This window comes from Ochotona princeps, chromosome 14 (assembly GCF_030435755.1).
Source record: "Ochotona princeps isolate mOchPri1 chromosome 14, mOchPri1.hap1, whole genome shotgun sequence".
Taxonomy (NCBI): domain Eukaryota; kingdom Metazoa; phylum Chordata; class Mammalia; order Lagomorpha; family Ochotonidae; genus Ochotona; species Ochotona princeps.
Window position 1 is genome coordinate 8,324,412 of NC_080845.1, and position 12,300 is coordinate 8,336,711.

Sequence of the window (12,300 nt, forward strand, 5' to 3'; positions counted from 1 at the left end):
TGGGGGTTTGGAGATGGGGGGCGGGCACAGCTCCACCAACCTGCCAGAGACAGAAGCCCCCAGCGGGCGGAGCCAGGGCGGCGGCGGGGGCCTGGGTTGGGCATGCTGCCTCAGTGCCTGGCCCTTTCATCTGGCCTGGAATTTCTGGAATCACTGATCTGTATCTCCTCTGGAATATCGACATGCATCTGGAACTTGGAGACGTAGGGGCGTCAGGAAGGCATCTGAAGGCGGGAACTTTCAAGTGGAGAAGGAAGAACCCGGCCCCAGCTCTCACCTCCGATCGGGCATGACATTGCAACCAGCAAATGGAGCCCCCTGAAGAGGCTTGACGGCCTGGGCCCATAGCTCTCCAACAAGCCCATCACGAAGTCTTGTCTCTTCTCTCTGGCCCTCGCTGTCCTGTGCATCCACCTCTCCGTCCACTCATTCAGTAGAAACCCCACAGACATTTTTTCTCTTGTTCCTCCCGAAGTGACATTATCCCACATGGAGGCTTGGTCATCTGCTAGAAGAACCCCGGGGGAAGACACGCCCTGTGTGTTCCGGATGGCACACATGGATTCACACTCAGGCTCCGTCTCCAGGGCAGCACTGGCCACACCCGTGGTCACCCAGGGCAGGGGAGGTGCTCGGGTTCACCAGGGAGAGGCTGTGGGTCACAGGGGCTTGGCAACAGGAAGTAAACTGAGCCTCCCTACTAGACTCCAGGGTTCACCCCGTCCAACCTGTGCCCAGAAAGAGCCAGCAGCCAGCTGGGAAAGGTGGCACTGTGGTCAGACCCATCCGCCCATGGAGTGTACCCTGAGGCCAGGACAGGGTAGCTGCCACCCCCACCCACCACAGCTTGTCTCTGCAGCCCAGAGGGGGCCTGGGGTAATGAAGGACCACCTTCTGGGTGGTCCAGGGACGTGCAGGCAGTGGTGACAAATCTCAGAGGGTCCCGAGCCCAGCTCCTCCACCATATACCTCATCTCCGTGTGAGCAAGACTCAGGGCGTGACCCCCTCTTATGAGGGCCTGGACTGTCCCCATCACATTCCACCGTCCCGAGCAGTTCCTGTGTCCCCACCCCTCCCTCCAGCGAGATCCAGGCAAAGCCTGCTCTCCAGCGGGGAAGGACAAGCTTGTTCTGCCAACGCTCCAACACTCCTGTCATTCAGCCGCACCCGCCGTGTCTGTGCCCGCCACTCTGCTCTGTTTGCTCCATCTTTGCCACGACCTCCCAGGACATGGCCGCATCCAGGGAGCATGTGCTGCCCTGACTGTTGGGACCATACAGGACCCCACTGTGTGTGTGTCAGGGTCCACCTGGCCATGGCCCTCGTGTTGACTCTTTAGAATGTTTCCCAGTTCTTGTTCACTAAAAGAGACACCAAAGAAATATAGGACATGAGCTTCCATCATCTAAGACCATACATTAGGCAGTTTGCATAAAAGCCACACCACTAACTCCTCCCTAGAAACGGGCAGTGGGGCTTGGGGACATGTAGCTGAGGGCAGAGGCCGCTCCGTAGACTTTGCTGTTAGTGTCTCCCCACAGCTCGGGGACTGCAGAGTCTGGAAGTTGTTTCACCTGACGCTGGCCCAGCCCCTGCAAGGTGGAACAGCAACAAGGAGAAGCTGCCTGCAGCCTGGCTCCGTCGACCCCTTATGGCTGTCTGTCCTGGAGAAACATGGCATGGGGCTCTTGCCTATCAGAAGGACTCCACCCTCCTCAGGGTCAGGGCTAGTCACAGCGATGACCGTCCCATTGCTTCCAACTGGAGGTCACAACGATCAATGACATGGGTGGCAGCCAGGGTGTGGGCAGGACCTAGCCCAGCCTGCCCACTTTGCAGCATGAGGCACTAACACCCAAGCAGCCTGACTTAGGAAATTGCCCACAGGAGGTCCCTACAAATCCTCAGTGGGCAGGGCCTGTGGCCTACTCCTGGCCCCCAAGCCCACTCATGATGCCTGGGCTTTCTGGACACTGTGTGGCTGGCCCTCCAAGTCGTGGTTTTACAGCTTGCATGTCCCATGTGCACCTGCGTGTTCGCCAGCAGTCAGGAGCTCCCGGGCAGGGGCCATATGACCCACCACACACACACACACACACACACACACACACACATTCCCCCTCTCCCCAGCCACAGCCTAGTCCAGGCCTCTGCTCAGAGGCATTTTCTGGGTGCTTGAATGAACAAAGGGTGCAGTGAAAGTGAGGTGCCACTTCTAGCCTGGTGCCCCAGAGGTGGGGTAGGAGTGCCAAGAAGCCACGGATGTGTGAAGATCAGCCCCCTGCATGCCAGGTGTGCTCAGCACATGGATCTGAAGCTGCCAGCCCCTGCCCTGCCCTCAGCCCCAGGGAACAGGGCTATAAGATGCCAGCTGGGCCCTGGGCTGTCTCGGCTCTACCCCCTGGCAGGCTGCCAGGACCCACTCCCCAAGCGGCCGGAGTCCGAACAGCCGAGCAGAAGGTCACAGGCCCAATTAGCGGGATGAGATGCTCCTGACCCGCCTCCCACCCGCCTCCTCCCAGAGGCTTCTGGGCCCTGGAGACAAAGCCAAGCCTGGAACCAGACACGGAGCCTGCATCTAACCAGAAAAGCAAGGGGCTAAGAAGCCCCCAGCCCGCCCTTCCTGCAAGATGCCCCCAAGGATCCAAAGCAGCTCCAGGAAGTCCCAAGACCTGCTGTCTCCAGCCACCCTGGCCACTGGGAGGGAAGGACTGTTCACGGGAGTGGCCACCGTCCCTCTGCCCAGGGGAATGCAGTCTAGCTGGAGACACAGTCCTGCGAGGTGCTGGAAGAGTGAGACATTTGTGACTTTAGACACCTCCAGAGGGCCAGCCCAGCACAGCCCAGCACAACCCAGCACAACCCAGCACAACCCAGCACAACCCAGCACAACCCAGCACAACCCAGCACAACCCAGCACCCCACCTCTCCTGGATCCCAGTTGCCATTTCTCCGGTGGCTGCCACGTGCCCAGCACTCTCACACATGTTATGTCAGTTAAACATCCCCACCCCTGCCCCCACCAGAATTTCTGCAGCTGGGCACAGGGGCAATGCTCCCTCTATGGCTCCTGAGTCATGCTTGTTCCCCCGAGACCCTCCGAGGTGTCTCCTATTTTTAAAAAATGACTTCGGGGGCCCGGCGGCGTGGCCTAGCGGCTAAAGTCCTTGCCTTGAAAGCCCCAGGATCCCATATGGGCGCTGGTTCTAATCCCGGCAGCTCCACTTCCCGTCCAGCTCCCTGCTTGTGGCCTGGGAAAGCAGTTGAGGACGGCCCAAAGCTTTGGGACACTGCACCCGTGTGGGAGACCTGGAAGAGATTCCTGGTTCCCAGCTTTGGATCGGCACAGCACCGGCCCGTTGTGGCTCACTTGGGGAGTGAATCATCGGATGGAAGATCTTCCTCTCTGTCTCTCCTCCTCTCTGTATATCTGGCTGTAATAAAAAAATGAATAAATCTTTAAAAAAAAATGACTTTGGGTCAGTCATTTGATAGCTATTAGGACACTGCTTGGGGAGCGGGCCCCCCTCTGAGGGCCTGAGACCGGATCCCAGCTCTGCTTCTGATGCAGTTTCCTGCCCGTGCCTGTACCTGAGAGGCAGGTGATGGGTCAAGGACGTGGGTCCCTGGCATCCATCCCTGTGGCTTGAATAGAGTTCCCAGCTCCCAACCACAGCCTGGCCCCACCCAGCAGCTGGATTTATTTGGGGAGTGAACCAGCACATGAAAAGATCTCTGTCTTTAAAATAAAAAATAAATAGAATTTTGTAAAAAAAAAAAAAATGCTTCTGCAAGAGACATAGAGACAGAGAGCTTCCACCTGCTGGCTCACTGCCCAAATGCCAGCAGCAGCAGCTGGAGCAGGGCCAGCTAAAGCCAGGAGCCAGGAACTCTGAATTTTCCACATGGGAAGCTGGAATTAGGGGTGCGGCTAGGATGCAAAGGTGGGCACTTTAGTATAGGATGTGGGCATCTCAAGGCATGTGTTAACTGAGATCAAATGGTCACGTCATTTTTTTTAAACTCTGTACCTACTGAAGGGATGGTCTACAGTGCTGGCCCTGTACAAGGTTGTGGAGAGCAGCCAGTGGGACTCAGATGGTCCCAGAACGCTGAGATGTGCCCAGCTCTGGGCACCCATCCTGGCCAGGGCCAGCCCTGCATGGGGACAGTCACCTGGGATGATCTTTGCTGGCAGATGGACATGGCTCACAGATTGGTACTTGCAGTTTTGCTCTGCACTGGGCAGTGTGCATAAACCCCTGACACTTACCTTTTGTGAGCCCGGTGGTATCCCTGTTTTCACAGGGAAGTTGGGGCGCAGGCAGGCAGGTGTGGCCTGGATAGAGGAGGGGCAGGCGCACTAGACCCTGACCTTAACCTGGGCCTGTCCCTGCTCATCAGCTGCCCCTGCCCCCAGCCACAACCTGGAGGGCCACTCCGCAGAGTGACCGCCCCACATGCTGGGGCGAGTGGGTTCTGGAGGGGGTGACCGCGCGCTGCCCTCCCAGGCCTGCCTGGGCTGCTGCTGGGTTTTTTGGGTTTTTTTTTCCTCCTCCCATCTTTGTCTCAAGTACATTTAAATGTCAATTAAATTTGAAATATCTACATTTGTCAGCATTTCATTTCGGGCCAGCGTGACGTGCTGCTGATTTGTCCACACGATGTGACACATGAAAAAAAAAAAAGGAAAGAAAAGGAACTCGGAGAGATGCAGATCTTCCTCATTAAAAACTAAGGCAGCGCGATCCTGGCGCGGCGGATAACACAGAGCCCAGCCCGCCGCCTGACGCCCGTGTGTCTGACATGGTATTTAAAAAGGAACGGCCTCGCCTGTCACCAACTGTCACACGTGCGCACTACCCGGCGACACGTTAAACCAAACATTAGAAAGGGCTCCCGAGTCCCTCGCATGGGAACTCCGCACCGAGACGAGGTGGGCAGAGGTGGCAGTGGCGGCCGTGGGAGGGGGACACGGTGGGGTCTGGGCGGTGATGGACAGTGGCCCTCTCTGTCCCCCTCCCCGAGCCGCCGGCGGCCCTGGCAGGGCAGCCGCGTCCACGGCGACCTGCCTTTGCATAGACAGCCCTTTGTGTGCCATGAGAGCCGGGCCAGTGGTAGGTGGCAGACTGCAGGGTAGTCGCTGAATTGGGTTAATGAGGGAAGAGTTACAGTAGGTTTTTTTTTTTCCTTCACGAATTCTGCCTTAAGCTAATAAAAAATTTAAACCTGGACGTTTTCGACGGTTCATCCTTTATCTGACAAATATCTGACTGTTTTGTAGGAGAACATGAACAGCTGAATTTAAATAAGTTTATTTGGAAGTTGGGGCAGGGCAAGCCGCAGCGGAGGGATGTGCTCTGGCTCTTCATGTTTTCGGATCCAGGGCCTGGCCTTTAGTTGCTGTGTGATCCCGGGCGAGGAGCGTCCCCTCTCTGAGCCCTGGCCTCTTGCTGTGTGCAAAGCAGGGCTGAGGGGAGGAATTGGTGAGGAACTGGCCAGGCAGTGCTCAGCCCCACCTACACATGCCACCATTGCCCCCTGGCTTCCCGGGTGACAGGTGGTACATTCCAGAGACAAACAGGTCCCCCATGCCCTACCTGCCCCAGTGTACAGTGCTTCCCCCAACCCCTTCCCCATAATGATGCCAGCGTGGGAGGCAGTGGGAGTGGGGTTTCCACGGGGACCTGACACGCCGCAGCAGCTCTGCTAGGGAGCCTCGTTCAAGGCGCGCCAGCTGCCACGTGCATGACCTTGGCCTAGGCCACGCCTCAAGTGATCACCATAGCCAAGGGGCTTGATCAGGCCCAGGTACCCCCAGGTGGATGCAGGGGCCTAAGCACATGGACCAGCTTTTTTTTTAAGATTTTAAGATTTATTTATTGATTTTTTTTTTTATTCGAAAGTCAGATTTACAGAGTGAAGGAGAAACAGACAGAAAGATCTTCCTTCCGCTGATTCACTTCCTAGTGGCTTCAACGGCCAGAGCTGAGGACTCTAGGCACTAGGCTACCGCGCTGGGCCCTTGCACCATCTTCTGCTACTCTCCCAGGTGCATTAGCAAGAAGCCGGCTCAGAAGTAGAGCAGCCAGGATTTGAACCAACACCTGTATGGGATGCCAGCACACAGGCAACTTGCTTAGCCTGTGCAGTAGCACCGCCAGCCCCAACTCTCATGGGGTTTGGTATGGGGGGCATATTACCCTGTCCTGAAATAGAGTCTAGGCTGGTCAGAGAGTAGAGGTGGCCCATTCAGACACTCGTGTCTCCCTGTGGTACCGCACTTCACCGTCACCTCCCGGGGGACCTCAGGGCACACAGAGACCAGGAGGACGTGGGCTCTCCACAGTTGGAACAGAGACCTGCCCTGCTCAGCGCAGCCCCATCTGGTACATGATTTCTGGGAGGCCTGCGTGGAGGTCCCAGGGTGTGTGTGTGTGTGTGTGTGTGTGTGTGTGTGTGTGTGTGTGTTCATGGCGGGGAGAGCTCACAGGTGACTGACTAGGGAGATGGGCTTCTTAGAACCATGAATATTTCTCATGTCACAGATGCCAGGGCCTCTCGGAGGAGGCGTCCACGGGGGGCTTCAGAGCGTGGCCGCCATCAGGGCACGGGGTGGGGGCGGCCTCCTCACACGCAGCCCTTTGCACCGTTTCCTTTCTTTTCCAACTTCTGTCTCCCCGATCGCCAAAGCCAACAAGCCCCCCCATTGCAGAGGGAGAGGGCACCACATCCCACTGGCTCCCAGCCACGGCCCCCACAACCCTCACAGGAGCGCGGTGTGAACGACCCCTGGGCACAGGCCTTCCCTCTTTTTTCTTAAAGATTTAGTTATTTGGAAGGCGGAGTTAGAGAGAGACAGACATCTTCTGTCTGCTGGTTCACTGCCCAGATGACCACAATGGCTGGGGCCGGGCCAGTTCCAAAGCCCCAGATCCCGGTACTGCAGCTGGGCCTCCCGTGGGGGTGCCAGGCTCGGGCACCTGAACCATCTCCTGCTGCTTTTCCTGGGTGCGTGAGCAAGAAGCTGGGTTAGAAGCAGGACAGCCAGGACCCAAACCGGCGCTCGTATGGGACGCAAGCAGCGGTTTTATGTGCTGTGCTACGGCACCATCCCCTGTTCACGTTCCCTAGAGACTTCGTATTTTTTTTCGCAACTATTCTCTCCGTGGAACTTGTGGGGAGGCCAGGGGCCAGCTGTCGAATTGTGCCGCTGTCTCCTGCCCTGTCCGTTCTGACTGCTGATGCCCCGGGTTGCCTTACACGTTAACGGTAACATGGCAAGCAGAGCAGTGAGGGACACTCAAGGGCGCACCCAGGGCTGGGGGCAGCGCAGTACCCCACCTCATCCCCTAACTGTCTGCACACAGCGGCACCTCGCTGACCCACCCCGCCCCGCCCCGCACCGCCACACCCCCTAACTGTCTGTTTTCTCTCTCCCTCCGGCCAGCCTGGTAAAGCCCTCGCGACACTATGCCGTCTTCCTGTCCGAGGACTCCTCTGACGATGAGTGCCCGCGGGAAGAGGGCCCCAGCGCTGGCTTCAGCGGCAGCTTCTTCTCTGCTCCCTTCGAATGGTCTCTCCTTGCCTCTCCCGCTTGCTCAGTGCGGTGACCACCAGGGGCTGTGGAGGGGGGTGGGGAGAAGCTTGCTGCTACCTGCCGTGTGTGTGTGTGTGTGTGTGCGTGGTGGAGTGGGAGCTGCTGCCCCCCAAGGCCCTGTGTCCAGCTCGCCGGGGGCCACGCCAGCCCTGTGGGCCTCCTCTGGGCCAGTGCTTCCGTCAGCCCCTGAGGAGTGGGGTGACAGGAGGTCTCTGCTGGACCAGAATGGGTCTGAAGCCTACAACATGCTGGGCCCCATCAGAGATTAAGTGAAAAGAAAAGAACCTTCTAACATAGGAAATATGTGAAACACGGGCTGCCTGGCTTTGCCAAGATACTGTCTGTTGTTATGGCTGTGACGAACAGCGGGGGAAGGAGCGGTCCCCCACTGATGGACTGTTGTCCCTGCAGAGGGAGACCGCCCTCCATCCAGCACCGCCTTCAGGCAGCCAGGCATTTCCAAGGGGAGGTCCCCTGCCTGGGGTCCAGCCCCAGCATGCTCTCTCCCCCCACTCCCATCCTCCACCTGTGACCCGGCCTGTGAGTACTTGGAAAAGACCCATCTGGTCCCAGTTCTGTGCGGCCTCAACAAGGAAGCCTGGGCCTCCCTCCCTGGGAAGCATGCCAGCCTCTAAGTCTTCCATGGTTCGCCCCAAGTTCTTGGTCACAGGGAATGATGGCGCTGTGGCGATTTCTCAGGCTTGCCTCGCGTTTCTGCCTCATCCTCATGCACTGTGTGGCACGGGGTCAGTTACTTCACTTCCCTGAACTTGAATTTCCTGCTCTGTAAGGGCAGGGGCAAGTCCTTCTTGGCGGCTGCTTGCTTTGCTCTGGTTATAACAGTACAACCTGACAAGGTCCCTCCCTGGGGGATGGGTGTGAGCCAGCTCTTGACCAGAAGGTGGCACCCCCTCAGTCTCCACCAGCCCCAGCCCCCTGGTTGGAGGAGGCGCTCCCCTGGGTCTCCACTAGGGGTCAGGCTGCACCCAGGCACCAGCTCCCCATGTGGCCAACGGGGTCCTGGGGCTCAGGGCAGTGGGAAAGGCAGACTTTGTCCCCAGCTCTCAGCGGGGCTGCGAGGTTCTGGTTTGAGAAGGGTCAGAAAGTTGTGGGCACACAACCCACGTGCTGGCCACACCATCCCAGCAGGCCACCAATGGTTGGTAACCTCCATCCACATACTGCCCTGGACAAGTACCTTAACTTGAGTTCTCAGCAGCCATGTCTCCTTTTAGTTACCAAATGCAGGAACAAGGTGGGGCCAGGATCCCATCAGCTTGCCTCTGACTCCCCCTCCTCCATCCTATTCCCCTTACCCGCTGTGTGACAAGACTCACTGCTTGGGGGCTCCCCCCCACCACCACCACCACAGTTCCAGCAAGAGCCAAAGCCAGCTGCCCAAGGCTCACACCAGGCCGGTCAGAACATCCAGGTTCCAGTGCATGCGGGAACCACGCCCCTGCCCCAGCCCCGGCCACCCTGGGTGTGAACTGCAGCCGGCTCTCTCTCCTCTCCTCCCAGGCCGCAGCCCTACCGGACACTCAAGGAGTCTGACAGCGCAGAAGGCGAGGAGGCCGGGAGCCCCGAACAGCGGGCGCGGGCACCCCAGGTCCCTGGGCCCGCCCCTCCTGACCGCGCTGCCAGCATCGACCTGCTGGAAGACGTGTTCAACAGCCTGGAAATGCAGGCCCCCCTTCAGCCACTGGGCCAAGCCAAAAGCCTGGAGGACCTCCGGGCCCCCAAGGACGCGACGGAGCAGCCAGGCACATTTGGTTACCAGGTACTAACGGTGTGGGCTGGGGGACACTGTCCCTGGGGGAAGGGCATTTCTCACTGAAGCAGTACCACCCTGCAGCGGTACAGGAGGCCCAGAGCAAATCAGTAACTCTCCCAAGGGCAGTGGCCGAAGCTCAGCCCTGAGATGAGCATTGCAGAACCTGCTAGAATCTGCTAGAAGTTAGTAACCACCTCCACCAATGTGCTCCAGCCCCCGCTTCCCTAGACACCCCCCCAGTTTCCTCCTGTGGCCATCACACAGCTGCCACCAGACCCAAACACTCACGTGGGCCCTACTACTAGGAATAGGGGCACCCAGGCCTGAAACAAGGGCCTGACTTCCCGGGAGCCCTGGGAAATCTGGACGGGCCCAGGCCCCAGAACTCCCATCACCACACCCTGAGAAGCAGAGCAGTCCTGCCCCACGCCTGGGAGCACTTCCTGGTTCAGCCCCATGGTCACTGCCTCCTCCATGCCCTCCCCACAGAGGCTGGACCTGGGCAGGAGTGAGAGGAGCCTCGGGCTGACGATGGCCCTAAAGCTCGCCCACCCTTACAACAAGCTCTGGAGCCTGGGCCAGGATGACATGGCCATCCCCAGCAAGCCCCTCGCCGCCTCCCCCAAGAAGCCCTCGCCCCAGCTGGGCAGCTCCCCGGCCCTGCCCCTTGGGCCCCAGGATCAGGACGGCATCTGGAACCCTGGCAAGAGGGAGGCAGCGCCCACCCCAACTCCAGGCAGCATCACCATCCCCCGGCCGCAGGGCAGGAAGACCCCCGAGCTGGGCATTGTGCCTCCGCCACCTGCCACTCGCCCAGCCAAGCTCCCAGCTGCCAGCCTAGACCTCTCAGAGGTACCACCTGCTGATGGAGACCGGCGGGCAGCCCTGAGCCCCGCCCTGTTCCCAGGTCTGCTCCCCAGCGCCGCCCCCCAAGGCCCTCTGGAACTGCTGCCTCCACTCAGCCCGGCCCCAGGGGCTGCACCTACAGGTGGCGACACCCTGCTTGCCCTCCTGGACCCACTCAACACGACCCGGTCAGGCTCCTTCCCGCCCCGCACTAACGCCCAATGCACAGCCACTCCCTTCACCCCGCAGTTCAGCTTCCCCGCTGCAGGAACTCCGAACACCTTCCCACAGCCACCCCTTAACCCATTTGTCCAGCCCATGCCAGCCCCCCCGCCCACACTGCCACTGCGCCCCTTAGCACCCGGGCCTTTCGGGATGCCACCCGCAACCCTGGGGCCAGCTTTCCCACCCAGCCTCCTGCTGTCTGGCTCTGGCTTCTGCACCCCTCACCGATCTCAGCCCCACCTCTCCGCCCTCTCCATGCCCAACCTCTTTGGCCAGGCACCCATGGGTGCCCACACTAGCCCCCTACAGCCACTCGGCCCGCCGGCAGCTGCCCCATCAAGGATCCGAACACTGCCCCTGCCCCGCTCCAGTGCCAGGGCTGTGGAGGCCAAGCAGGGGCTGGCCCTGAGGCCCACAGACACCCCACTTGTGCCTGCTAGACCCTCTCAGGGCCTGGAGCCAGCCCTGCAGCCCTTGGTCCCCCAACAAGCCAGAGACCCCTTTGAAGATCTGTTACAGAAAACCAAGCAGGACGTGACATCTGTGGGCTCGGTGGAGCAGCTCCGGAAGCAGTGGGAGACATTCGAGTGAGCCCGGCTGGCCCTCAGCCTTCCCTGCCGCTGCTTCTGCCAGGACTGGGCTGGCGGGCAGGGGCAGGACACCTCCCAGCCGCCCCCTCTGTCCCTCCACACTGCCCACTTGTGGGCTCTGGTCCTGGGCAATGGGGGCCTAGCCCACCCTGCTGCCAACCCCTCCTGGCACCCGATGGGGCCTTGCACTGAAGAGCTCAACTGGGTCAGGAGTGCCAAGCCTCCCCTGGAGAGGCTGCGCTCAGCGTGGGCACCGGGGCTGGTGGGGGGCACATGGAGTAAGTGCCCCCCCCACCAGCTGGAAGGCCTGCCTGGCCCTCATGAGCAATACATAGTCTTCGCCTTCATGAGTCTTCACCCCGACCCCCAAGCTCCACTTGTGTCTGGGGTACAGAGAGGTCTTGGGACCCTTTGTGATGGCGAAATCCCAGCCAGTGCCAGCCCCACGTTGGGGCCAGGAGTGCCAGCCGCTGTGACTTGGGAGACACCCCCCGAAGCCGAGCGTGCTGGGAGAGGACCTCAGCCCTGTCACTTCTGACACAGCGCCTAGAGGGGCAGCGCAGGCAACAGAGACCCGAACCCAGTCCCCAGGCCAAGCCAACTGCCACAGACGGCCGTGGATGTGGGAGGCCCTGCTGTCCCAGGCCCACGTGGCATGGCTGACCGAGGCTACACCAGCCTGGACTTCCCCAGGCCAGCCCCGGCCCGGGCACGTGGCGCTGCTCGCCAGCACAGAAATTCCTGAGACGTCACCAAAGTAAAACCGCAGTGTTCTGTTACCGTTCCTTTCATCTCTCTTTTCCTCTTTGCTTTATTGATTTGATGAACCTTGAAATCGACTCCTCTCAATAAACCACGTTCCAGCAGGGCCCGGCATTTAAGAAAACATCCCTTAGACAGGCAGGAAATGAGGGGCATTTTGACCTCATTCCTCATTTCCTATTTGTGAATGCTTAGACACGCAATCTCCCCAGGATTGTCTAACAGGGATGGGGGTGGTCCCTGAAGTCCCCTTCTTCCCCCCAGGGGGCTGCTCTGTGTCTGGGAGGTGGTGGAGGCTGCTGTGGGGGTACCGGCCAGCCACCCCCACTCCATCCCTGACATGGGAGGCTCTGCAAGACAGGCCGTCTCGCCCAGTCTCAGGAGCATCCTCCAGCTGCTGGGGTGGTCATGCCAGGCCTGGGCACGTGCATCTCCCTGGCACTTGGTCACACCCTCTCCCCATCGAGGACACACAACCCCCAGGCCCCGTTAGGGACAAGGC

At 59.7% G+C, this 12,300-nt stretch overlaps 1 protein-coding gene across 5 annotated transcripts in view; it reads left to right on the forward strand.

The window, feature by feature from the left end:
- DENND1A (DENN domain containing 1A) overlaps positions 1-11,904 on the forward strand; it is a 496,909-nt gene extending 485,005 nt beyond the window's left edge. For 3 of the 5 annotated variants that reach the window (XM_058672452.1, XM_058672453.1, XM_058672459.1), the window contains 3 exons: positions 7,452-7,577; positions 9,123-9,381; positions 9,865-11,904. In XM_058672452.1, the coding sequence (XP_058528435.1) occupies positions 7,452-7,577; positions 9,123-9,381; positions 9,865-11,037 (1,558 nt within the window). In that variant the 3' untranslated portion in view covers positions 11,038-11,904. The remainder of the gene's footprint in view (positions 1-7,451; positions 7,578-9,122; positions 9,382-9,864) is intronic. The other 2 variants (XM_058672455.1, XM_058672454.1) reach the window with 2 other exon arrangements.
- The last annotated feature ends 396 nt before the right edge of the window (positions 11,905-12,300 follow it).